Raw genomic sequence first — 27,775 nt, 5'->3', positions numbered from 1 at the left:
GAAATTTCTTTGTCAAACAGAAAATATATAGTTGTTGTCGGTGACAAAGGCTCTTGGGCATCCATGTGTCCTACTCTAGCTTGAGCTGTATGTCCATGTTAAATGCATACTCAAGTGTGTGTGTTTTCTGTGTGTGCGCTTGATATATATCATGAACGCGTCCAGGTGTCAAGCACGCCAAGTGAGCACATATACGGTTAAGGAAATCTATATGCTGCCCCAGTATAATTTTGTGATCCTAACTAACTTAATTTTTATGCTTACGGATCAGCACACAAATGATAAGAAAACTCTAAAAATATATTTATTTAGTGAAAATTAAAATCCCGCTATCTTTTCATCTCAAGCGGGAATTGAAATAATTATATTTTACATAAACTCACCACCTCTAATAAAATTGTTCTAATTAGGGTTCCTAAATACTAAATCCACGTTCTCTAGGGAAAACCTCCCGCAACCTATCTCTGCGAGTTAATATCAGTGAATTTCATTGGATCAAGGTGATGTATCTCTCTAACTCTATTATTTTGGTATTGTATTGTATTCTTCACTTTAAATAATGAGAAGGAGATCGTTGATTCATAGATTTGTTGATTTCAATTATTTTAGATCATGGATTACATGGACTCAGAAACACAAGAACCAGATGATTTACCATATCTGGAAACAGAGTACGACATGCCTCCTCCACTTGCCGCCGAATGCAAAAGTTTCAAATGGAAAATAGAAGTTATAGGTAATATAACTAAAAACTATTTCTTTCATTTACTTGAAATTTATTTTCTTAAAACTGTTTATTTTCTTAAAACTGTTATGTTATTTAGTCATCAAATATTTTTAATGTGTAGAGAAAGTTAAATTGAAATTCAGAGAACATATTATTAAACGTAGTCACTACGGCACCGTCATTTGTGTGGGCAAGGAAGCTTCAGTTATAGTCAATTTATTTGCTATACCGTATTAACTTAGTTTATCAAGAGAGCTAATGTTTTATTCTTGCACAATGTCTTGTTTAGATAATCAGATTTTTTTGTTGCAATGCTAGAATTATTTATATATGCTCCGTTCATAAAAAATAGATACTTCATGTTAATTTAGCCTATTATATAACACTCATATTTTGTTTTTATTAACAAGACACTGCTGGGAAAATTGAAGGCAAAATGATAACATCTAAAGAAGTTTGGAAAATTCAAAATAGCAAAGTGATTGTTCATTTTGACGAAGTTAGTGGCCAGCCAATCGGAGAGTCGGGAGGTCTACTAGGGTCATGGTTAGGTCAACTAAGCAATGATGTGAATTTGCTACCTATTAACTACAGTGACTGGAGAATGGTTAATCCTCACATAAAAACTAAAGTCTGGGAAGTAATACAGGTAATACATAACATTTAATCTCTTTATAAATTTTTAACTTTGAGATGTAAGATAATATATCCGTATGATGAACATGGTTTGGTTTGTTTTTATTATTTCAGTCCAAATTCTGGTTTGATGATCCACCGACGAGAAAAGTGTTTGTGATGAGTGCATTAGGTAGCAGATGCAAAGATGTCAAACTACGTCTTTGGAAAGAATACAAGCGAGACAGTCTAAGTGAGACATTGCTCAATCGACCAGAAAATGTTTCTGAAAATCAATGGGGTCATTTCGTTCACATGAGATTCACTGAAAAGTGGAAGGTACAGTTTTATTTGTTAGATATTTATACATAATTCTATATCAAATACAAGCAATATTTTTGTATGTGAGATTACAGAAAATGCAAGAGAGGAATACAGAAAGCCAAAAGAAAAATATCATGCCTCATGTATGTGGAAGGAAAAGTTTTTCAAGGAAAAGAAATGATATTGTAAGTAATGTAAAGTTATTTTATTATATTGATATAAACTACTTTACTATACTAATATTATATATATTTATGCATGTTACAAAGACAATCAAGACTGGAAAATGACCATGTCGAGCAGAGTTTTTTATCGAGACTCGTACAAAACCTAATGGAAGCTTTGTATGTGAAGAAGAAAAAACACGGGCGGTTAGTTTCAGTCAATATTATCATAGGTTTGTATGTTAATTCTACTTGATATTTATTCTTCATTTGTGGTTTAGGAAAAACTTACGACGTTGTTGGGCCAAAAGTCACATGTGACAAACAATGATATTGCTAGTTTGGATGATGAATATGCACAAGTTTTTGGTCCAGAGCGTCCAGGACGAGTACAGTGTGTTGGTCCTGGACCTACACCTTCAAAATTAGTGAACCATTCACCTGTTACGAGACAAGAGATAGAGAATTCAGAAATGGTTATTGACCTGAAGTCACAAGTCAAAGAATTATCAGATCAAGTCAAGGGAATGACTACATTCATCCAACAAGTAATTGATACTTCAACTAGTGAACAGGTAATAATATATTTTATAAGTTAATTGTATTTTTATACTTTTGATATATGTAAACTAATATATGCTGAACTAATTATTTAGGCAAGAGTATGGGCTTCAAGTTTTGCTGTAGCTTTTGCTAACATACTAAACCCAGCTTTTGCCAACGTACCATCTCCACCAAATCCAAATCAGGTAAATTATAATTAATTTTAGTTTTATAATCAATAATTATTCAAAATATTAACTGATTTGTTGTATAATTCTATTTCAGGAACGGAGTGATGATGCTGTTAGAGACTAAGACTCAGACGTTGGAAGCAATGGCAGTGATCTTCATCAACATTAGTTTAATAATATTTTCAGTAACTTTCAATTTATTTTATTTTTATGAATTTGCATGATGGATTAGTTGATTTGATTTCTAATACTTTATTTATTATCTAAATCAGGTTTTATTCATTTAATTAATTTTCCTGCATTTTTATATATATTTTAAATTTAATAACAAAACAAAAATTCGTTTATATTAATATTAATATAAATCATAAATATGTAAATAAAAATAATATTTGTATCATTTATATATAAGTGAAATATATTATAATCATTTATGAAAACTGATATAGATTTAGCATCAATTATATACAAATGATGATAGAAATTTAAATCACTAAATTGTAAATGATACAATTATAAAAATCACTTCTTAAAACTGATATAAATTTAACATCAATACGTAAAATGATAATAATACTTTAAATCACTTGCTTTAAATGATATAATTATTAAAATCACTTTAAAAAAATGATTTAAGGTTAACATCAATTGTTTAAAATGATATATTATATAAAATCGCTTGTTATAAATGATACAATTACTAATATCATTTCTAAGAATTGATGTTACTGTTACATCAGTTTATAATAAATGATTTAACAATTCAAATCAGTTTTTCTAATTGACACTAATACTAAAATCATTTCGCATAACTGATCTTAAAGTTAACATCATTTTCTTACAAATGACACATTTTAAAATCATTTAAAATAATTGATGTAAATATATAATTTTATTGCATCAGTTTTGATTAAAATGATGTAAATTATTTGCATCACCACTTTCAGAGTTATTTATTTAACTGATGTAAAAGTTTTTTACATCATTTATAACTAATGCAAATATATAAAATAAATGATGTAAACTAGTCTTCTTTGTAGTGATTATAGATACAGTATATATAAATTAATTATTATATATTTTTATATTGTATAAACTGTGTTCTAGAATTATTATTAGTAGTACTATTCATCATAATAATCTATATTAAATATTTAAATTTACCTACTTAATAATTACTTGTAACAAAATTAGAACAGCAATTTTATTATATGATGTAGGAAGAGAAAAAAACCCTCAGCTCTTATTTTTTATCTTATTGTATTGTTTTTCTTTAAAGTCTTCTTTTATTATTTGGTGGTATGCTTTCATTGAGTGGGAAGATTCTGTAGTTTGTGTGACTTGGAATAAAGAAAAGTAAGAGACGATTTTTAATTTTGTCATCTTCTGCATAAATATGTTTTCCAATATAATTTGTTGTTGGATCGGGTGTTATGGAAAACCCCTTTAATCCACTATATATATTATGTTTCTCAATAATATGATCCACCGAAAAAGAGAACATATATAAAATGAGAGATTTATCCAATTCAATTATATGTACTTAAATATGTTTAATATTCATAATTGAATAATACTTATCTACTAACAAATTACTACACATGGAAGCAATGCCATTTATTGTTATGTTCGGAAAATACTAGCTAGGCTAGTTATTGTCTGTTCAATATGAACTTTCTATTAATTAAATATTAAAAAAATTATTTTTTAGGCGAAAAAATGATAACTATGCTTTATTAGGCTAATATTTTTTGTACCATTTTTTTTAATACCTTTTAGTATTTTCTAAAATAAATTAAATAAATAGTTTTACAAAAAAAAAATTAAAAAAATAGTAACTACTGATGAAATACCTATATCAACTTATTGGTATTTTTTCAAGTTCTAAAAATGATTAAATCATAATTTTATATTTTGTTCTACAAAAATTAGAATTAATATTCTACACAGTAGAAAATATAATCCACATTTTTCATTGGATCTAATATGTTTAGAATACATGATCTACGTAAATAAAAGTGATCTAAAAATATTTAGAAAACACATTCGGCGCTTAACCTATCGTTCTAAAATCTGTAAAATCCGGAATCTACACATTACTATAAACCTAAAACATGTAGAAATCGAAATCTATACATTACTATAAATCTAAAACTAGTGAAAATTAATTTCAAACATGTTTATTGTGTTCTACACATAGTAGAATGCAAATTTTACGGATAAGGACAATCAGTTCCAAAATATAGGAAGAAAATATTTGGAAATATTCAGTTTCCTTATATTTATTAAATCGATTTTTTTTTTCTAAAAAAAAAATCGTGAATTAGAAATTCAATTTTTAAATTAAAAAAATTATAACATTGATTTGAAAACTTCTTCTCACGCCATCTTTTCTGCCATATGTTCTTCAAGGAGAAGACAAAAATGGGTTTGATTGATTAGAAATCGAGTTTTAAGAGTTCAGCTCGTGTTTGTTTGATTCAAATCAAGTGAGAATCAAACCGGATTTAACCGACGAAAACCAGAAAATCGATTTGGAAGACTTACTTGGGCACATGATTGATCGATCCTGATGACGCAACCGATCGATCGAAGTGGGATCGAGCTTCTGCGATCGACTGACCTGGACTTAGTCGATCAGTATATGCTCCGTATATTTTCGTTGCTCTGGATATATTTATCAGGATCGACCGGTTCAGATCGAACGGTTGCTTATGGGATCGATCGATCCCTTTGAGAAAAAACAATTTCGAACTTTAGGTTTTGTTTATGGATTTTTAATATTTTTTTTAATTATTTTAGTAAAAAATATATTTTTATATTTAACAATTGTTTTATTAATTGAAATTAAGGGCAGTATTACCATTTTCAAAATATTTAGACTAATAGGACATAAGGTATATGAGATTAGTCTAATATGACATATTTATCATTTTTTGCTATAAAAAAAAATTTTCCCTTAAATATTTTATACCTGACTAAATCGCACAAAAATAATTTACAAAAGAAAGATCACAATAATATTATCTAACACTAACAATGTATGCTAATTTCTTTTAATATATATTCAAAACAAAAGAACTTAACCCAAAAAGTACAGGAAATGGGGTAAAGGAAGAGAAAAGCATATCTCGAGATAACGAGGTAACCGAAAATCCTAAGACGTGTGTTGGTTTTATTTCATTATCTAGCTTAATGTGGTATTAAGCTTTTCTTGTATTGCAAATGTTGTAATACTCTATGGTTTCCATCAAACTTGTAACAAACTATATAGCCTAAACGCTATATCAGTTACATTTATTTTTAATGCATCAAATTAGTTTTAAAAAAAACAAAAAAAAACTTTTAAAAGGAATTTTATACCAAAACTCTGCTAACAAAATTGTGAATTCGTATCCACCCGGTCAGAGCCGGGCTTCACCCAATTATTTTTAACCAATCGAGTGGGGCCCCACTTCCTGGGACCCTAAATTCTTAAAATTTTGTAATAATATGTCTTTAAATATAATGATATGTATAAATGTGTAAAGGTATGAATAGTGATCAAGGGAACGACGAAGAATAATGTATTCCATAACTTTTTTAAAAAATTATCATTCACAAGGAATAATAATTTCCTTTCATTTTTTTTTGTAGAGAATTAATGAACAAAATGATTTCTTGTCAAATTTGAGAAGGAACAATCGTTCCTTTTCGTTCATTTTCATTCCTGCTATTTTATTCCCGTACATTTTTTTTCTATTCGTTTATCTTGTTTCCCGAATGGTCACCAGTCAGATTCTAAGTGTAAAATAAAAATGTTCATAAAAGATAAATAAAAATGCATAGTTATGTATATATGGCAGTAAATTAGATTAAGTTTATATTTAAATAAAAATTATAATAAATTTTAACCTTTCATAAAAAAATATTTAATACTTTTTAAAAGAAAATTGTATAAGGCCCCAAACAACTCACAGGCCCGGCTCTGCACCCAGTAGATATATTGTTTAGTTATCTTCACTAATACCCAATAATATGTCTAGGAAACTAAAACGAAATAGCCATATTTTCAATTCAACATGCATTTCACATATCAAATCCAAATTTAGCTCACGTCACGAGTCTTTACCAACTCTTCTGGGTTTCATTTACCTTCTGCAGGCGTTTTCTAGGCCTTCTTTTTCTATCTTCTCATGGATTATGGGCAATTGAACCGATTATCATGGTGCTATTGGGTTCTTATGGATTAACTTGGACTAAAGTTATTCCCCTTGTTCAGTTTGTTTTTTTGTATCTTACTAAGGTGGGCTTAGTGTAATGGAACCCCAAAACGCACTCTGTGTTTTTTTTCCACTGCTCAAACTCGAACCGGAATATTATTATTTGATTTGGACAAATTTAATCTGATTCTCACAAAGCTGAAATCGAACCAACAACTGGATTAAGTCGTAGAACAGTTGGCAAGGTTTGAAACTGAACTGAACCGGTTTGAGAAACAAAATATTAAACTAAAACCATACTAAACTAATCAATATTACGAATTGAACCACGCCTTTGGAATCGAAGATTAAACTAAAACCATGTTTTGGTAGTTGTAGGGTTATCGCTCTTACCATGTTTTGGTAATGGTGGATTGGGAACCGCACGAAGCAATCGATTGTTAACTCGTCGTAATTGCACATAGGAAAAGCGTCATTTTTGTAACATGAAAATGAAGAATGTGAAGAAATGGAACCAAAGAAGAGTTTTTCTTGAAACTTTCGGAGGAAAATAAAAGAGTTTTATTTTTGTACTTTCAGAGAGATTGAAACAAGAGCCAGAGCATTTAAACAGACCAACTTAACTATTTTGGCTTTTCATGGACCAAGCCTAGCTTTTCGATCTAACAATCCTTTAAAGACAAAGTTTATGTTCGCTTTGCTTCAAGTACTTGACCACAAATTACAATGAACCAGTAAAAACATTAACAAACAGTTTCCTAAAAAACAGAATATGCTTTGATCATCTGATTACACAACAACAAATGATGAAACGCTAAACGCAAATTCTTTAGCAGATTATTAAACCAAGTACTTTGTATAGCATCATGAGCAATCAGTCTTGGAAACTCAGTTTGTTGGTTTCTCATTAGATTGACTGCTCGTGATGTTATATCATTTTCTCTAACGTTGGAATTCCACGTGGTATAATTTCATTGGCTCAGTGAAAACTGGCGGAGCCGAGTGTCGGAGCCCAATAGTCGGCGCCATTGTCACTGCCGACTTGGAGTGTGTAGGAGATTGGAACAAGACATAAACCTCGACTTCTTAAATCTTTCTTAGGTTCTTCTTTTGCATTTTGATTCTCTGAAGACGAAGACGAGACTCCTCTTCTCTTCACGCATTGATCAGTCACGAGCTAAAACCATATAATAAAATAAAATAGCGTAAGATTTGTATTGCATTTGATTGCCAGCAAAATAACACATTTGACAAGATATTGTATGGTTAATATCTTTATACATAATATTATATATAGTTTTAATATAAATTAAATTAGAAAATAAAATGACATAAAACTTCTTAAGAGATAGAGTATTTATCAATAAATAAAATTATACATTAGATATTTAACGTGTAAAAATGTGAATCAACCTGTAAAATGGGACATATAATGTTCAAAAAGGGACAAAATGACAAAAATAAAAATAAAACTTCAAAATTTAAGATTCACGATATTTTGGCTGAGAATTTTACAAGAAATCATATAACAAAAGACGCGCCCAAACTAAACTTTGTTTTGTATATTTAACTAAATTTTAAAGATGAAATCATATAACAAAAGACGCGCCCACACAATTTGAAATGCACTTTGATGGAGAACAAAAATAAGGAAGAAAATGTGATATTTAAATAAATTTAGTGGCGCCGTTCAAAAAAAGAAAAATTAGTGGCTTTGTTGGTTTTAACAAACTTTCCTGGTTACAGTAATCAATAAGAGAGGTGAATACAAAAAGCTGGTGATTGCATCTTTTAATCTTTTAATATTAATTCAACTTTATTTTAAAAGGAAACAACAAAACGGAACAAAATGGGATACATTTTGGAAATTAAAGCTGTCCACATTTTAAGATTTTTATTCATTTAATCCGTATGCTTTAAATAACGATAATAAATATAAAGCATACATATAATTGTATAAACAGACGAAAATAAACGGGTGTTTTACCTGACCAGGGTCCTCAGGAAATAAGCAACTTCTGTCTCCTTGCAACTATTTATAAAAACCAGAATTAAGAGAGTATTTAGTATATATGACAATTAAAAGTAAGTACGGTGTGTAAACTATAGCATGGTCATGTGTGTTTACATGTTGGTTCCTCATATTCCCCGAGGCAGTTGTACCAAAGTATGGATGACTCAGAGCCTGCAGCAGTTTAAGAATATATACTTTATACATTAATGACATCAATCAAAGATAACTTAACAATGAGAGAATAATTTAGACTATCTTTATCTCTCCCTCTCTCTCCATTTTGTAAAATTTTATGTCTCTTTTCATCACTATTAAAAAATACTTTAATAATTTTCGTGAATTTATATATTAAAGTTCATACACTATAAGTCTATAACTAATATATGTACTAAATTAGTGATGTCATGCTGAGATGAATTTTCAGTAATCAGGAAATTGATACTCGGGGGGCATTTAAAAAATACCAAAAATGTTTGAGATATTATTATTTGTGTTTTAGTAATCACTTGGATTAACCTGACAAAAAGTATTTTTCTCCAAGTTAAGTTTAGTATTATTTTTTATACTAAAAGGAAATTGAGAATATTGAGAGTTTGGAAAAGACGTGTCACACCTCAATTTGATTCTGAAGGAATCTAATGTATCCAATAGCTTCCGACAGGACAGAAGCTGTGTCAGTCTGCAAAAAAAAAAGGTGAAAAAGGAAGAAGAATGATTTAGATTAGCAAAAATAAAACTAAAATGTCTCCTTGTTTTTTTTTTTGTAACACTACTAAAATGTCTCCTTGTTAAAAAGTTTTCTTGGGGGTGTAATTTTTCAGAATAAAGTTAGAAAGTTGATTTGATAAGATTAATAAATTGTGAAAAAGATTAATTATGGGATTTGTTAATTATATCGATCGCGACCTTGCCAAAAGGAGATACTAGCTGATGAAGCACTGCGATCCGGCCTCCTAATTTCTCCTTTCTCACCTTTAAGTATCAACAAAAATTAATTAGTACCATAAAGTGAAAACTTTATATGCACACATGTACGGTTATATTTTCTTACTAATTACCATGCATAGAGAAAACGTGCATGCTTCATAAGTAGAAGTGATTAATATATTTGTGTATAAAGCTAACAGTTATTTCATCGAATCTGAATTCTTCTACGAGTCTTTATTGGTAGGTTTCAAACGCTTACAGTAAAAGCAAACTTGGAAATCTAGAAATTTAATACTCCATATAATATCTAAGGAATATTGTTGAGAAGTATCAAGTGTGATTTACTGAAAGAAAGAGAGAAAAGGAATATGAAGAAGGAAGAAGAAGACAAAACAAGATAGAACAAAAGAGTTACGAAACACAAAACCGCACAGGTTATTCTGTGCCCATTCTGTTTTGTTTGCTTCGTCTGTTCTCCTTGGTGTTTGTGTTTTTGTTTTTGTTTTGTTATTATTGATGTCAGGGAGAGATTATATATATATATATATATATATATATAACTTATATAGGTTGATTACAGTTTTGTCGATATAATCAATTAGTTACCTTGAGGGTGGATTGTGACGAAGGAGAAGGTTGAAGCCTTGGCTTCTTATTAGTAGAGCCGCCAATATCTAAGCTGTTACACTTCATCACATATATAGATAACAACCAAAGCAAAGATCAGTTAGTCTGTAATAAAAAAAAATCATAGCAAAACCTATTCTGGTTGAGTTAATTAAACTGAGATCTCAAACCTCAAAAATAATACATAAGTTTGTCCTGTTCTTTTTAAATTACCTTTTTAGATTTCTCTTTTTCGTAGTAGATGATGTGTTTACTAATTTATATGTATATTAATAAGATCTCGGATTTTTCTCTCTGTTATCTTTTTTAACTCTATTTAGCTTTTTTTAAAACAAAATATTAGAGAGGTGGAAAAGGAATTACCTCAGAGGATCGATCCGGAGGAGTGTGTCTAATCTCGGACAAATTTAAACCATTGTGATTGCTGGAGAAACCCAACATATTATTGTTATTGTTGGTATTGTCGTTGCTATTGAGGCTTGTTGTGGTCGTGGTTGTGACACAAGATTTGTTAGGAGGTGAGTTTGGAGAAGATATGAGATAGCCATTATTGTTGTTTATGTTACTCTCTTGTTTAATGTCAACAACTCCCATGGAAGCTTGTTGGTGGCGTAAGACTTGTTCTTCCCAATTTTCTAATCTCATCTTCCCTTGAAAACTATGGTGGTGTTGTTCATCATGATGACTATGATGGTTCATTATCTCCAACCTCTCTTCCTCTCCCATCATCAATCCACCCCTCAAATTCACAAATAAAATATTCGTTATTAGATTTGAGTATTTGATACTGAAAATACTAGAACTACAAAAAAGGCAAAGTTTGAGTTTTCTGAAATTTTTTTAACTATAATCTTAACGTGTATATATATATAACGTGTATATATATATATATATATATATATATCACTGTTAAAGAAGAAATCAAGATTCGGTTACAACACATGATAAAACGAAGCCATGAAGTTAACCAGGAGAGACTATTTTCGTTTCATTATATGTATATATATGGAGGGAGAGAGAGAGATGAAGAGTTACAAGAGAAGTTGACTAAGGCTCCAAGACTCAGGAGGGAGATCATTGCTTTCAAGCCAAGAAGATAGACTTGGGTTATCAAGCAAAGACGGTGAAGAAGAAGTCATCATCATTCGTGGTCGGAGATAATTGTTGTTAGGAGTCATTTGTGGCGGCAACGGCCCCTGTTGATGACCCATCAATGGTGGTGGTGGCCTCGTGCTGCCGCTTACGTTCCACCAATTAGGGTTTCCAGCCACCATCAGTTGTTGAACCGGCGAACTCTCCAACGCACCTCTATTCATCACCCTCTCTCTCTCTAGATATTCTTATGTGCCTACTGATCAAGAGCTTTGGAGAACTCTGAGAAGCGTTATTCTTTAACTTAAGTAGTTTAGTTTTCATGGAGAAGAGAAAGAGAAAGAGAAAGAAAACTCGAAAATAACTTATATCTTGATCTTATTTGTTACTAATTTCTTTTGAAGTTTTTAATTTTGTCTTTTTCTCTCTTTTTCTTTCTTACTTTAATTTTCTTTTCATTAGAATAATCTTATTTTATATCTATATTTACTTTTTTCCCCATGCTTTTAGCTTTATCTTAAAGTGGGGCAAAAAGGTGGTAGCTACTTTTATTATTTTAAATAAAATCATGAGTTGAGAAAAAAAAAAACAGTATTTTAATTCAAGGAAAAATGCTATTCGAATATTGTTGTGTAATGTATAAATTGCTCTAAAATATATTACTAAATAATATTTTTGGGTATATCGTAGGTGTCTTGCATCTATGGTCTATGCATCCACCTTATCATCAATTGAGGATTTAATTATCCTTTTCAATCTTAATCATTCTTCAGTTAGTAAGATTGCTTCTTTGATCTAACGGTTTAGATTAATTAACTAGTTATAAACTCGCAATGATTATCATCTGGACAGATACTAGGGATTTGTAGGTACTAGCCGAGCTAACCATTTTTGCCATTATTTACTACTCCAAGACTAAATTAAAAGTTATACGGTTTCAGTTTTTTTTTTTTGACACGGTTTAACTACAAATTTGTTGATAAAAGAATTTCACAAAATATTCAATGAAGTATAACAGCAGTTACTTATGTTTGCACTTGTATTAACCTATAACTTTATATTTATATATAGTGGTCTCGTCGATTGCTGATGAGTGGTAAAAGCGTGCATAGTACAAATTACTGTAACGAACTAGTAACTCTCCAATTGAAGATATGAAAAAAGTTATGGACAAGAAAGATTCTTTTATTTTTTCAAAGATTCTTTTTCTGCTGACGTATAAATTACCGAAATGTGTTGCGTAGGGATTTCTATATTCGCAATAACGGAAATACATTTAACAAACTATGTATTTAACTAACGGAATACCGTGAAACGGGTCACAATATCTGTACGTTTGCGTCAGTATTACATCGGTTGATCAAATTGCCCAGCATTTTTCTTTTAAAGTGTATGTTACTATTTTTGTTCCTTATTTTTCGTTGTAAAGTAAGGTAAGATCGTAAGACATATGTCTTGATATCATTTCATCGTGAAATAAACTCACCGTAGAGGAGTATCAAATAAAAAGTACTTATATTCGCTGATAAAAACTTATGAACTATTTTCTAAGAATTCAGTATAGCACTACTGTAAACCTAAACAATGAATTCATAAACAACTACTATCTACAAAAAAGATTCATAAACAACTAATTGTTTTTTTTTTGTTATGAGTTCTAGATTTTATACCATGCAGTTAACTATGCTAGAGTGGGGCAAAAAATGCGATTTTAAAGAAATATCAGATGTAATAGAAAGTTGACAAAAAATGAGATGTAAATAAGAAAAATGTTTGCCACTTACCCACAAGATGACGAGAGCATTATGTCATATGACGCACACAAATAGAACCTGTATCTAAGCGTAAACGAGTTGCAAAAATAAGACCAACAAGGAACAAGACCAATTTCTCGAAGGAGTCAATGTCCTAGGGTTTGAAGATCCCTAATATTCCCTTTCCTGTGATTTCAATTTCCAAGAAATTATTACAATATACTGTACTTAACTATACGTCTATCATATGTAATTATGTATATAATACAGTATATGTAGCATATGCCTAGTTTACACCTAGTTAAATTGATGCGTATATAAAGAACTCAAAAGTTCAAAACTTTCATTTATTTTGTCCTAATTTTTTTCGCAAGTATTAAAAATGTTTTAGGTATGTTTCAGAAAATAAATAACAATTGAGTTGTTCTTATATTTTCTAGTTATAGTTTGGTTATAATCAAAGAAAAATTAAAATTCGACAATCTCTTTAAAAACCTAGTCTAATTCGAACCATATTAATTGGTCCACCGTCAAATTTGTTGTAGATATTGAGTTTTCACGCTTCCAAATCTTTGTCGGATTCTTGTTTGTCGTTTCTTCCCATATTTATTCTCTTCCTTATTAAATGTTCCTCACTTCTCTTCTTTTCTAATTTAATGCTTATAACAAAACATACACCAAGCACCAAATTCCTCTTTCTTGTCTTCCTCAGTCATCCCTATTTTTTGTTTTTTTTTTTCAGCATTATTTATATACTTCTGTTCGTTGGGTTAAGAGGACTCGGTTAAATTTGTTTAGTGATATCTCTTAGACTCAATTTTGGCTATGATTCGTTGTATAGTACTTATGTAGTTATGTACCACAAAAGTGAATACTGAAACGTAACTAAAAACAAAACGATAAGAGATCTTGAGATGTTGTGTGAGGATATGCATGCGTATGTCTTTGTAGTTATGTATAATTGAACAATCACAATCCACAAAAAAAAAAACAATCACATCCACAAAAATTAAAAAATTACTTTACTTTCTCTTTTTTATTAAAAACAGCAATATATATAAGTCTATAATTTTGGAATATAACCAGAAGATAAAATCTAGAAATAGTACAAAATATACTTAAGCAGTTATATAAATAATTCGAAATAGATTACCTACCGTATATAGTTTCTTAATAAATATTAAATATGTTAATTTACATTTCATTTATCTCTTTAAGAGATTCTAGAGACGTTGTATGAGATGTGTATCGATGTCTTTGGAGCTATGTATATAGTTGAACAATCACAATCTATTGAAGAATTTTCAAAATTACTTTGTTTTCTCTATGATAAAATAAGTATTACTATAAAAAAATTAATAACCAAAAGGTACGATTTGCACTTTTAATATCCTACCATTTTTAATATTTTAAGTATAACCATCAAATAGTTATATATATAATGTTCTAGAGTTAGAAGATAAATTCCAGAGGACACAAAATTACATAAACAAAATCCAAGTTTAAACTAATTATATATATTGCACTTTAATTTCTTTACTAATTCTGTTAATAAATACGTCTCAACTTAACCATTTTTTTGGTGAACCTTTAGACTCATCTTTTGTCATGAATTCACTTTTTTTTTTTTCATTGAACTCCTTTCGTTTCATATTAAGTGTCGTTTTAGAGAATTTTTTTCGTTACAAAATAAGTGTCGTTTTCGATTTTCAATGCAAAATTTATTAATTTTATGCAAAATTTATTTTTCTATTGGTTGAAATATGGTTAGGTGTATAGGTAATAGTGTTTTTTATAGGAAATGTACAAAATTAATTGTTTCCTTAATCCTTGTGCCGAAACCTAAAACGACACTTATAATGAAACAGAGGGAGTACGTATCAACTTAACTATTTTTTTGGTGAACCTTTAGACTCATCTTTTGTCATTGAATTCACTTTTTTTTTTCATTGAACTCACTTTTATTACAACCACTTTATATATTACAACCACTTTATAAAACTTTATAAAGTTCCAATTAATCTTTGAAATGATCACATACATTTTTGTATATGATATTTGATATTTATTGACATATTACTATAAGTTAATTTTCAATAAATTATTATGTTTAATTTAAACTGTACTAATCAATCAGGTTTCACTGTTAAGTCAACCGTAAATGGTGTAGACAAACCAATCACATATTTGCATGAACAAAAAAAAGAAGAAATTACAGATTTTTGATTAAAACTCTAATCATATGTAAATGGAGGCTTCAGCTGCTTCTGATTCCTTCACAGGCTCTACTGGTTTCTCTGCTTCTTCCTCCCTCTTGTCAAGAAAGCAGCAATCTCTTCGCTCTCACGAAAAGCAACCACAAACGGATTCTTAGCTGTATGCACAACCCCTTGACTAAGCGTCTCATCAACCTTACCACCATCTCCCTCTTTCATAGTTATAGTAAACGGATTCGTAGATTGCATTAAAAGAAACACATTTAAGCACAACTAAGAAAAGGAGAGCTACCTTTTTAGTTCCCCTTGCTCTGGTAAAACTCTCCCAGAGAAAGAGGTCAGAAGCTTCAAACCCTTATCTCATTTTGTCTATCTCCTCTGTTCTTTGTTTTTGATTTTTTCCGCTCTATTGTTCGTGGATAGAAGAGATAAGAATCGGCTCCAGCTGAGTCGATTGTAAATATGGGCTTGATAACAAGGCATTCACAAGCTTGAGGGTTGGAGGCTTAAAGAGTGAAAGTAAGTATAAACTGCTGATAAATCAGAATCTGAGCAAGGCTGGTTTGTCAAGGGGGGCAGAGACGACGTTGTTCAACATTATAGTACCAAGAGTTTTAGCTTTTGACTCTCCCAAGTTGTACTCGCTTCTTTTTCAGATCATAAACGAAAATGAAGGAACTGTTATTATGAAGGAAACCAGATGGCAATAGTTTTACATAACCAGAAAGATCCTATGCAGAAGCAAAAATGTATAAAGCAAACTGCGGAGGATGACGATGATGATGTTTTTACATGTAAAGGCCTTCAGGAACACCTTCTTTCTTTTTGAACATAACCTTCTCCTTTGCTTTCTTGAAATCCGGATGCGTCACCTGAACAAAAACCCAATCCAAAACATTAGATTCTGTGGCTCGTAACTACCCAAGTGTGTGTAAAGAGAGTCTTTTACCTTCATTCGGCGCTCCCTGAGAGCAAGCAGACCAGCCTCAGTGCAAATAGCCTTTATATCAGCTCCTGAGAACTCGTCTTTTGTCATCACAAACTCTTCCAAGTTCACATCTTCCGAGAGAGTCATCTTTGATGTGTGTATCTATTTTCAAAACAAAAGACACACAATCTCTCAATGAACAGGACACTCTTAAGCATTTGATTTGTTTTCTCAGTATAAATTAATTACCTGGAAGATTCGTCTTCTCGTTTTGATATCTGGAAGCGGGAACTCGATTTTCCTATCAATACGTCCTGGTCGAAGAAGTGCAGGGTCGAGACTCTCTATTCTGTTTGTTGCAAGGATGACCTTCACGTCTCCTCTTGAATCAAACCCATCAAGCTGGTTTAGAAGTTCCAACATAGTTCTTTGGATCTCACGCTCACCCCCTGAGTTGGCATCATACCTGTTTTTTATTTCAATCTTAATCAGTTACTACTATCTCTGAATAACAATAGGTTATGGAGTATGTATTTGTGTTGGTTTGACTCACCGCTTGGTACCAACAGCATCAATCTCATCAATGAAGACGATTGATGGTGAAAGGTCATCGGCAACTCTGAAAAGCTCCCTCACGAGCTTGGGACCATCTCCCAAATACTTCTGAATCAGTTCACTCCCTACAACTCTCAAGAAAGTAGCTGATGTAGAATTCGCCACAGCCTGAAAGGAAACCAAGATACAAGAGCTCACTCCCACATCGTTCAAAGCTAAAGTAAGAACATGCACGAAACCAAAACTAAGCCACAAAATTGCAGCAACTGCATGTTTTCTCTCTTAGCTAGATTTGCAATCAGAGAAAATCAACTTCACCAGCGACCCTAGAGGCATCTCAACAAGTCACTTAATGTTAACTAAAACCTAACAGGAAACTAAGCTAAAATCCTACAAGATGTTACATCAATAGTTCGAAAAGGCATACCTTAGCAAGCAGTGTCTTCCCAGTTCCTGGCTCACCATACAAAATCACACCCTTGGGAGGCTTAATACCAATATCTTCATACAACTCAGGATGAGTCAAAGGCAACTCAACAGCTTCCTTAATCTCCTGAATCTGAGCTTCTAAACCTCCAATATCAGCATACGACTCCAACGGAGCCTTCTCAACTTTCATCACAGACACCATCGGATCCACCTCATCTTGTAGTATCCCAACAACAGACAGAACCTAAACACACAAAACCCAACTCAACACACATCTCATAATAACCGCAACAAAGATCCAATCTTTAAACCCTAATCCAAACAACAGACAGAAACTAAACACAAAACCCAAATTCAAGACATATCATAATAACCGCAACAAAGATCCAATCTTTAAAACCCTAATTTCACAATACCTTATTATGCATCAAAATCGAGCACCCAGGCTCGAGCTGATCTTTATCAACAAAAGACAATATCCCAACGTAATACTCAGGCCCAACAGAAGACGACACGATCGCGTGATTCTCATCAATCAACTCCTCCAAGTTCCCAACGCTCATCGGCGTCCCTCTCAGATCATCGACCTTAGATCTATCTTCCTCTGCCTTCTCCTCCTGAGGTTTCAGCCTCTCCTGGTTCGCCACGAACTCTTCCTCCATCAAGAGATAGTCCTTGATCCGCTCCATTTTGAGCAGCCGGAGCTTGCATTTGGTGGAGGGAGTCACCGTCGGGAGCCGCGCCGCCGCCTCGGGTCCTTTTTGCTTCCGCTGCTTTCTTCCGACGCGAGACGGTGGAGCCGCCGGCTCGAATTTCTTCTCTTTCTTTTCGTTGCCGTCGGGCTTGCGATCTCCTGGACGGTTCAAACCTCCGGATGGTCCTTGACCCATGATTTGATTGCTTCTCCTCTTCGGTTTCTTCTCGACAGAGGAGAGCTTTGTACTAAGAGTTTCTGGCTTTGTGATGAAGAAATCTTTTGGGCCTAAGCCCCATTAAAGGACAGAATTGAGCCCTTATATTGAAACTAACTAGCGATGTTAAATGGGCGGGCCGAACCCACTTATGTGTATCCAGATGGACCATTTATTTCCATGACCAAATAGAACCTTGGTCAGTTGGGCTGCACATGAGCCCATTTAATGTAAATAACGATTTATTTTACTATTTGCATTTTTGGCGAGAAAACTGGATTTTGCGATTTCGATAAAAGAAATACAATATTTATGTTTCAACGAAAAAACTAGATTTTGTGGTTTCAGTAAGAAACTTTAATTTTGTAGTCTTGGCAGAAAAAAATTGATTTTGTGGTTTTGGCCTCAAAACGTGATTTTTTTTTTGTTTTTACGAAAGTGCAATTTTACTATTCTGACGGGCAAACGAGATTTTCTGGTTTTGCAAGAAAACGTGATTTTGCGGTTTTGGCGGAAAAATTGAATTTGTTGGTAAATGTAATTTTTGGTTTTAGCGGGAAAACATAATTTTATATTTTTGTTGGGAAGCTAAATTTGTTGGTAAATGTAATTTTTCGGTTTTGGCAAAAAAAAAAGATTTTGCGGTTTTGGCAGGAAAACACGATTTTGCGGTTTAGCATAAAAATGCTATTTTGCGGTTTTGACGGGAAAATGCGATTTTGCCGTATTGGCGAGAAATCTTAATTTTGTTGTTTTGGTAGGAAAATGTGATTTTGCGGTTTTGCGATTTTGATAAAAACACACGATTTTCTTATTTCAGGAAGAAAACTCGATTTGTGGGAAAATGTATTTTGGCTGTTTTGTTTTTGAGCCCTTAAACATGTTTCTTAACCTGTAAAAACATGTTTAATATTGTCAGATGAATTGTGAAACCATGGCTGACGATGTATATAACCACCATATTGATATATCGATATGGTAAAAATAATGGTAAATAAACTTTTTCAAAAACTGTTTTTGAAGTGTTCAAAAACTTTTCATATACAGTCTCTAGAGAAGTTTAAAACCATTTATAATTTGTCATGTTTTTTATTTATGATTTTAAGTAATTTTACTTATTTGTCATGTTCTAAATAATTTTAGTTAATAATTTTGCTTATATAATTTGTGAAAGAATTCCATATTAACAACAAAATCTAATTTTACTTATTTTTAATGTTCTAAATAATCTTAAAATACACTTATCTAAAAGTTTGTAATTGTGTATATGGTATTTTAATATATGGGGTATTTGTTTACACATATATATAAAGTAACGCTTAACCAATAAATAGTTATATATATAACTAGGGCCGGTCCGCGCTACGCGCGGAATGTGATGTATGTTTTTGTGAAAATATAAAACTTGTGTAACCGTTTTTGTATGTTCATTTGGTTGACAGTGCAATTTAGTCGATGAGGGTCATTAACACCGGTCTATTGTTTTATTCGTTCATTTTCATTTTAGTAGTTTATAGAATAGTGACTTCGGTGACTAATTTGATTTTAAACCATGAAGTGTAACAATCAATCCATATATATTTTTTTTTGTTAATACTTCTGGTAACCAACAAATGAGATTAAAATAGTTGATAGTTTCTTCGCAGTAGCAAATAGGATTAAAAAGTAAAAATTTGGTGTTGAGTTTTTGAAAATACCGTCCGTAGTCAACTGAGGAATATATATAAAATATACTATGATAGAAAATATTGTTTTTCAATAAAGAAAGAAGCAAATTTTTTTTTGAAAATCTTTAGCTTTTAAGATTACAAAATAAAGTGATGACATGATTTGTTATATATATTATCCAATAAAATCTATGATTAATATTTTGTAAAACAATAATTGAGAACTTTGAAAAATTATTTTTAAAAATATTTTTTTCATTTGTGGGTGTAAAATCATATTACATAAGAAAAAAATTATAAAGTTGGTTTTTGTAAGTAGTTTTTTAAAGTTTTTTTGTGAGCTTTTTTAAATATAACTAATACTACTATTTTAACCAAACTTCCGTTGTTCTTTGATGTTGGTTGCATCAAGTCTTGAGTTATCAAATTATCAAATGGTGTAATCTAAGTATGGATTTGTTAGATGAGCATATCGAGATGTTTCATTTTGGGAATCCATAACCGCAAAAGATCCATTTATGTTTAATTGTTTTATATTTTTGGTTTATATTTGGTTAGTCTAAAATTTGGTTAACTTGGGTTTTTTTTTTTGGTTTTGGGCATTACTCAGATACTGATTTATATTTTATAAACTTATCGAAGCTACTTATCTAGACCGGTCAAGTTTAATATAAAAATGAACATCATGAAACAAAGATAAAATAATCCATAATTAAACATTTGAACTTGTTCGTAGCAAAAGGAAAACTAATCTTCCAAAATCACACTCGTTTCGGCACATAAAGATTTTAGAAGAAATGTGTATTCTCCAAATCAAAGCTAATAGCAGTAAAAAAACTTTTTTGTATGTTATGAGGATTATTACTGGTTTCTTGCTCAAATTCTTCTTCATCTGAGTCCTCTGCATTGCCTGCATCATCAGCGTCATCTGCTTCATTATCGTCTTCTTCTTGATGGTTGTCAACTACTGGTTTTCCAATCATGGGTAAGCTTATGACTCATCTTTCTGATCTCGTTGCACTGCACCAAAACGAAGACACAACAGGAGTTTACTCAAGACTTACTTTGGCATTCACAAAAACAAACAGTGAACATATACAATAATGCTTATAGTCATGTAAAACGTTCTGCCTTAAACCATTTCGATTTGTCAGTTACCAACAAAACCATCTTCATCAAATTTGAACGGAAACACAAAGATTACTCATTTATAATCTCTCAATTCATCAGCAAAATTCACCCAATACGCCATCACACATGGACTAAACCGACGTCAATTTCAAAACCCAGAACTTTTTTTCAATCATCATTTTACTTATTACATACATATCTAAATATTATGTTCGATTTGTCACAACTGAAACAAAAAAAAAAGACATTTAAAAAAAAAACATAAAACGATCATTCTTATGTGGTGTTTCTTATCAGTCCCTAGGCGTCGGTGGCTGCGGCTTCTTGTGATTCAACAGCAGCCGCCTCCGTCTTTGCATTAGCTACTTCCTAAGGAGTCTTGCCATTGGTCACATGTGGCACCAAAGAGTCAAACTTGTCTGATTTCCCCAGCACAATCTCAATCTGCGTAAAACATAATGTAAAAATAAGAAGTCAAAATGTTACACAAAGGGGAGGATGATGCTAAAGTAGTGAAACTTGCCTTTGCTTTCTGAACCATCTTTCCTTTGGCCTCATCCTTCATTCCCACAGTGGATGTCAACACTTCTGAACAATAATAATAATAATAAAAAAACAGACTTGAATTAGATTAAAAGCTTTTCTATCATCATGAAAAAAAGAACTTACTCTTATCTGTAGTCAATCCAGTGTTCTTCAAGATCTCAGAGATTGTTACCACCATCATTATTGCGATTGTTACCACCATCATTATTGCTGTGTGCAAATTAAAACAGTTAAAAGTAAAATACACAAAGAAGAGAGAGAGACCAGTCAATGCTTTTTCGATAAGATTTTAAGTTATGATGAAAATGTGGTGTATACCCATTCAGAGTGCAGAGAGCTCGACCTCATTGTGTTGCCGAATGTACCTCTGCATCAAACCCAATGCATTTCACACAAAATTGATTCAGAAACTTTTTCAAATTTCTCTATTTGGAATACAAACAAACACTTTGGTGGACATATAAAGGCTAGAGATCGTTCAGGAATCAAAACTAAATCAACCAAGCAGATCTCACGCTTCCACAAACGAAATATAAGAAGTAGATGCTTAAAAACCTAGATCCGGTGTGGAATTTTCGTTCCCATCAAAGAGATTTTAAAGTAACAATACCTTGGCGAGATTAACGTCGAAGAACAATGGTTTCTTCGTGTTGGAGACTTGAATCATGTTCTTCTTGTGAGTCTCCGTCTTTGCTGGCGAGAGGATGATGTTTATCTTTGGGGATGTTATCGGTGCAGGAGCCGGTGTTGCTATTTCCATCGCCATCTTCTTCTTCGATAACTCTCAGTTTATTTCTGCGTAAACTTTCTCTTCTCTTCTTTCTTGTTGGTAGCGGGAAAAAGTTATATCGGGAATCAAAACCCAGAATGTATCATTCATGATTATCACACAGATTTCATCATACGTGATTAAATATTTGATTTTGGTAAATTACATTCAAGTGATATGCGAAAACTCTAATGAAAGAATACAGAGAAGAGAAGATATACCTTTTCTTCGAACTCAGCTTCTTCCATGGCAAGACAAATCTCTTCGTTCTGAGGCTGAGGCCACTGAATGGGTAGCAGACGCCGGATCGTCTTCGTCGACGACGGAAACTAGCTCATCAACGTCGATCTATATACGATAGGATGATTTCGAGAGGAGGGATGCAAACCTTTTAATACTTGAATTTCCACAGCTTTGCAAGAGCTAACCTCATTGAATGTAGATCGTGGATGATGGATCATGGAGCCATTAAACCGACCGTTTCAGGTTGTGAGAAGAAACACAATCGTCACCGCATCTCCGCCACACGAAGAGGAGAGACGAAGACGAACCTCGTTTCATCACTTCACCCGTACTCCATCGGCCCAGAAAAATCTTTAATCTTCGGAGCCCAAGTACACAAATAAGCCAACAAAACAAAGCCCAACATACCAACGGTTAAATGATACGCTGCAGTCGAGAATCATGGGACACATGGCATCTCCTGGTTAAACGAATTTCCTAGCTGGACGCTGATGTGGCAGCACTATGAGAGAAAAACCTCTTCTTTATATATAAAGATCGCATATATGATATATTTAATAATAATAGATAGCTAAAGATCTGATAATTTATTATAAATTAATTTAACTAGCCAAAATAAAAGTATTTTAAAAATAAAAAGGATTCATATATAATTTTAATCATAATTTTTAATATTAATAAATAAAAATACATAATTAAATATTAATCAAATAAAAAATTGAGTTTAGTATAATGAAAAGGAAATATTCAGTGGATTCAAAATTTGTTTGTTATTAATGAATATAATGTATGTAGATATTTTTCAAAACTATTTGTAATATATTAGAGTTTCCAAAAAAATTAAAAGCAATAACAAATATATATCTAAAATTTTTTTTGATGAAATTTCGTGCCGTATATAAATAATTCGTTGTTCTGTATGAGAATATAAACAATAATTTATCATAATATTAATTGATAATGTTTGTATGTATTAATAAATAATAAAATCTATACACCACAATCCACAAAAGAAAAGGAAGTACCTACTCATATATAAATTGACTCAAAAGATATTAGGGCAGGATTATCGGGGGAAGGAGAGGAGTTTTTAGTGAGGTTTTAAAGGGGAAGCCCACAAAAAGGAAAAAACGGGTTGCAAAGCCAGAACAAGGATGTTGTTGGCTGGTTTATTTTTTATTTTTTTATTCAGATAAAAAAAACAAAAAAAAAATTAGAAAAAAAAAAAATTAAAAACCCATTTGGATTTCAGCCTTAATCATGGTCTTAGTGGCGTCCAAAACATAACTTAAAAGTTTTGAGGTTATTTATACAAAATATACCCAAAAACTTAACGGCGGTGTTTGTCGTTCCGCCTCTCCCTCTCCGCCGAATATTTATTTTTCTCTGTCTCAGGTAAAGCTAGCTTCAAGTGATTTCAGCCACTAACCTCTTTGCACAACTAGAACGTGGATGATGATGAATCCATGCGAGGAAGAGCCATCATCCTCGGAGTGGGTTATCTTTGTTGCCGGAAGAGATGGTTCTATCTATTGTTGACGCCTGAGTTGTACAACTTGAGAACCCTTTCCGGCTGCACAGAGAACCTTATCTATCTATGCTTAAGCATCCCTCCAGAACCAAATCCACGCTGGTTCACCCTCTCCCCAAGAACCCTTGATAGGTTGGCGGAAGAGCCTCGTCGAGTGTCATGTTCCTGGATTATCGATCCCCATGCCCCCGCCTCATTGTAGTCGTCCCTTAATGTGCGAAAAGATTGTGATAAAGGAGGAGAAGGAGCTTGCTGCAATGACTGGCACAGGAAAATGTTTATCCTACATTCCAAGTGAAAGCAAATGGAAAGAAAGGGGTTGGCATGTGATAGAGAATGTAGTGTATTGCAGTAATAGTGATGGGCTGGTAATGTGGTGTGAGGGAGAGCCCCGAAACCGAGGTGGTTGCGTGGAGAGAGGTGATGGGCTCGGAGGCTCTCAGGGATACACTCTCGCTGCTTCCAAGCTGGTCAGCTATGCTGGACGGTTGTGGGATTACTGAGGCGAGGCGATTCAAGATTCGAGAACTCGATCAAGTACTTCCCGGGCACAAACTGAGCAACTCTGGTCCCAACTTGTTGATCTTCTGGGATGTGCTTGCTCCTCATAAGTTGGAGATTTGGTGTGCTGAGATCTCTTTGGAGAGACGCAAGGAGACTTGCGAGATTAGAGGAAACATTGTGTGGCCCCAAGTTGTCATCACACTCGACCCTCCTCCACATCACCAGCATCACTGTAGGATTTTGTCTGCTCTACCTCTCAACCTTTGAGCAAAAACTCTGTCATTACTTTTCTGTACTTTCTAAAACTCTGAACACTACTCAAAATGCTATCTCTCTTCTTTTACCCTGCCTTACTGGTTCTCTGAGTTTTTTTTTCTGTGCCAATGGAGATTAATTTGAAATGCAAATTATTACTTGTTATTATAGGATCGTCGTTTGGCATATTCTGATGCTATCGAATTGTAATTATTTTTGTATTGCAGGTGACCTCCCCGTTGTGATATATCATGTTCCAGTAGCAGATGCTATGTATGACCTTATCACAGCTGTCTCAGTGGTATGTTCATTTTACAACAGTTTCACCAATCCCTCTGCACTATCTCTGGAGTTTATTTGCGTTAGATGAAGAAAGTAACACATACATTGAAATAAACAAGAGTGACATGTGGTTGAGCTTGAACCTACTGTTATCTCCTGCGATTTTGAAAGCCTTGCATAGGCATGATTGATTGACCCGGTAACACTCATTTTATTGTTCATTTATGTACCTGTGTACCTGTACTATTATTAGTGCTTGATCATTAGTAGAAAAACAAGAAATAATACAAAACATAATCCATACTTTGTCATTTTTATGATAGTCAGACCATTATTTTTAACATTTACTTGAGTATACATATTTGAAGGACTCCTCTGTTTTTGAAAACCAAACTAAATCCAAACCAAAACTAAGGTCTTACAAATTGCATATATCTGAATACCGAACATAAACCGAAGCTGTACCAAATGCTATAACGATCATGAATTATATATTGGGATTCTTGAGCAATAGAGAGAAGATCTAATAATTTATTTATATTTTAATTGTTTCTAAGTTGATCACATAATATTAATCGATAAATTAACCGGTTTGTGTATGTAATATATAACTATATACTAACAAACAAAACGGAAATTTATGATGGAAAAAGTACAAAATGAAGAGAGTTTTGTGAGAGAGAAAAAAACATCTTGAATTAGTTTTGTTTCTCCATAAAACTAAACATTAAGAAGAAAAAATCACCATCCAGCTTCCCATTTCTCCAACAACAAGTCTTCACCATTCGCAAAGTTCCAAAGATAAAGCCCATCAGTTTTAGCAGTCCAAACGCATTTCTTCCAACCACATCTATGGAATAAGATTACATCATCCCAAAACACTTCCACATTCATATGACCATCATCTTTACTCAAGTAGCACCAAAACAAAGTTGAGTGAAGCATGTTTTCTCCAAAATTCCATGAAAACCTATCTCCAAGACGCAGATTATGTTCTCCTAAATCGTCTTCTTTAGATTTGCAATGGATGAAGAGAGTTTCAGACGTAGCTAAACCGTTGACTACCATGACTTGCCATTCAGAAATCTTGGGGCCTATGATGTCTCTCATGGTGGCGCTCCTGGCTACGACACGATCTTCACATGTTAAGACTAGAGAGATGTAAATGGCCAAGAGAAATTGTTTGATGTTGCTCATACTTTTGTTTTCAACAATGAGAGTACACAATGGTGAAGAGTTTTTTTTTGTTGGTTTCTTTTATAATGGAAGAGCGAAACGGTAAATGACGTTTAGTTAGATCATGAACTCTGAAGTTATTGCATTGCATTAGTGATGCATCATGCTCTAAATCATTTATGTGACCACGGGTTATTTAGCATTGAAGTTGAAAGGTTATCTCCTATAATATCTAGTTAGTAATGTTCAAAAAAAACATCTAGTTAGTAGGAAAAATAAATCAGCATTATGATTTAGCTATTAGTTTTGAATATATTATTTATGGTGATAAAAATATAGGATTAAATAAACGGTTAAACAAAAATTGTGATTTATCGTTGGCAAAAAATAATAATTGTGAGTTGTCAAAAAAATAAAAATAAAAATAATTGTGATTTATCATCCAGTCTCATTTGAAACCTATAAATTTATTAAAATTATATGAAAGTACTAAGGATTTCAAAATTACAACTCCAATATTTATGTCAAAAAAAACATTCAAGTAATTTTCGTTAGGACTTCAGCATGGTGGAGTATTTATTTCAAAAACAAATGATTTCAAAGTCCTACATAATTTGGGTTAATTATATCTCGGCAAACTTTTGGTTATCTTTTTTTTCTGAACCAAGTACTGTTCAAGTTTTACGTTACAGTTTCGGAATTAATAACAGTATTGAACACTGAAATGTCTGAAGAATTATTCTTTCCGATAAAAAACTTACATTTACAATATTAAAACAAAAATTAATCCTTAGTAAATAGTCAATTTTTAGAAAATATTAAATCAAGCAAATGCTTTGTCTTTGTGATTGGCCGTTTCTTGACCCCTAGAGTCCACGTATGCAAACATCAAAGAATTTATACCCTGGGTTTATACTATAAAGTCTATCTATAAGACTATAATCAAAAGTAATCATAGATGTTGACATCAATACTATTAAAAGGGAATGAGTTTTAATAAATCTACTTTAAAAAGTTGTTTGGTCTATTTATTACTATTAGTTATTATTTTGGTTCTACAATTAATTCAAACAAAACATTACCGATTGTTTTGATTCTTATGACATATATATAATTATTCATTAAAAGCGAGGAACCGTTACAAAATGGTTTAACCGTGTGACATTTTTATTTGGCTAACTTTACATTAACAAATACATTTATAACTAGGTTAAGATCCGCGCCTTGCGCGGGATCAACATTATATATATAAATTATTATATGTATTAAATATTTTTACATATTATAAAATAATAAATATATATTAAATAATTAAAAGTCAGTAACTATTAAAAATATAATTAAATTGGTGCGAACATATAAATCAATTGTATTAATCCAAATTTTTTTTTTATTTGATAGGATATGTTATTAAATTTTAATGATACTAACATAGATAATATATTTTAGTAT

General features: G+C 32.1%; 4 protein-coding genes and 2 pseudogenes across 4 annotated transcripts; 1 reads left to right on the top strand and 5 right to left on the bottom strand.

Annotated features, from left to right (window-relative positions):
- Nucleotides 1-612: 612 nt before the first annotated feature.
- On the top strand, nt 613-2,688 carry LOC111213807. Its single transcript, XM_048764356.1, has 6 exons — nt 613-736; nt 1,138-1,376; nt 1,478-1,681; nt 2,112-2,405; nt 2,487-2,579; nt 2,659-2,688. Exons 1-6 carry the CDS (start codon nt 613-615, stop codon nt 2,686-2,688), a joined length of 984 nt encoding a protein of 327 aa, XP_048620313.1.
- A 4,750-nt stretch (nt 2,689-7,438) lies between these two features.
- On the bottom strand, nt 7,439-11,795 carry LOC106410971 (transcription factor bHLH68). The gene is made up of 8 exons (XM_048763204.1): nt 11,370-11,795; nt 10,698-11,073; nt 10,314-10,394; nt 9,687-9,752; nt 9,394-9,459; nt 8,895-8,951; nt 8,754-8,798; nt 7,439-7,943 (listed from the first exon to the last, which is right to left on the bottom strand). The coding sequence occupies exons 1-8, from the start codon at nt 11,648-11,650 to the stop codon at nt 7,746-7,748; spliced, it is 1,170 nt and encodes a 389-aa protein (XP_048619161.1). The 5' UTR covers nt 11,651-11,795; the 3' UTR covers nt 7,439-7,745.
- Nucleotides 11,796-16,056: 4,261 nt separating this feature from the next.
- Nucleotides 16,057-18,260, bottom strand: LOC106411074 (26S proteasome regulatory subunit 4 homolog B). The gene is made up of 6 exons (XM_013851757.3): nt 17,725-18,260; nt 17,307-17,552; nt 16,878-17,047; nt 16,574-16,790; nt 16,346-16,486; nt 16,057-16,268 (listed from the first exon to the last, which is right to left on the bottom strand). The coding sequence occupies exons 1-6, from the start codon at nt 18,196-18,198 to the stop codon at nt 16,185-16,187; spliced, it is 1,332 nt and encodes a 443-aa protein (XP_013707211.2). The 5' UTR covers nt 18,199-18,260; the 3' UTR covers nt 16,057-16,184.
- Nucleotides 18,261-20,619: 2,359 nt separating this feature from the next.
- LOC125590675 lies at nt 20,620-22,793 on the bottom strand (annotated as a pseudogene).
- On the bottom strand, nt 21,260-22,437 carry LOC106405211 (annotated as a pseudogene).
- Nucleotides 22,794-23,794: 1,001 nt separating the features above from the next.
- BNAC07G41700D (S-protein homolog 1) lies at nt 23,795-27,639 on the bottom strand. Its single transcript, XM_048763202.1, has one exon. The coding sequence runs from the start codon at nt 26,342-26,344 to the stop codon at nt 25,889-25,891; it is 456 nt and encodes a 151-aa protein (XP_048619159.1). The 5' UTR covers nt 26,345-27,639; the 3' UTR covers nt 23,795-25,888.
- Nucleotides 27,640-27,775: the final 136 nt, after the last annotated feature.

The sequence above is a fragment of the Brassica napus genome, chromosome C7 (genome assembly GCF_020379485.1).
Source record: "Brassica napus cultivar Da-Ae chromosome C7, Da-Ae, whole genome shotgun sequence".
Classification (NCBI taxonomy): domain Eukaryota; kingdom Viridiplantae; phylum Streptophyta; class Magnoliopsida; order Brassicales; family Brassicaceae; genus Brassica; species Brassica napus.
The sequence above is the reverse complement of the archived record's forward strand: the minus strand, read 5'-3'. Positions and strand labels throughout refer to the sequence as shown.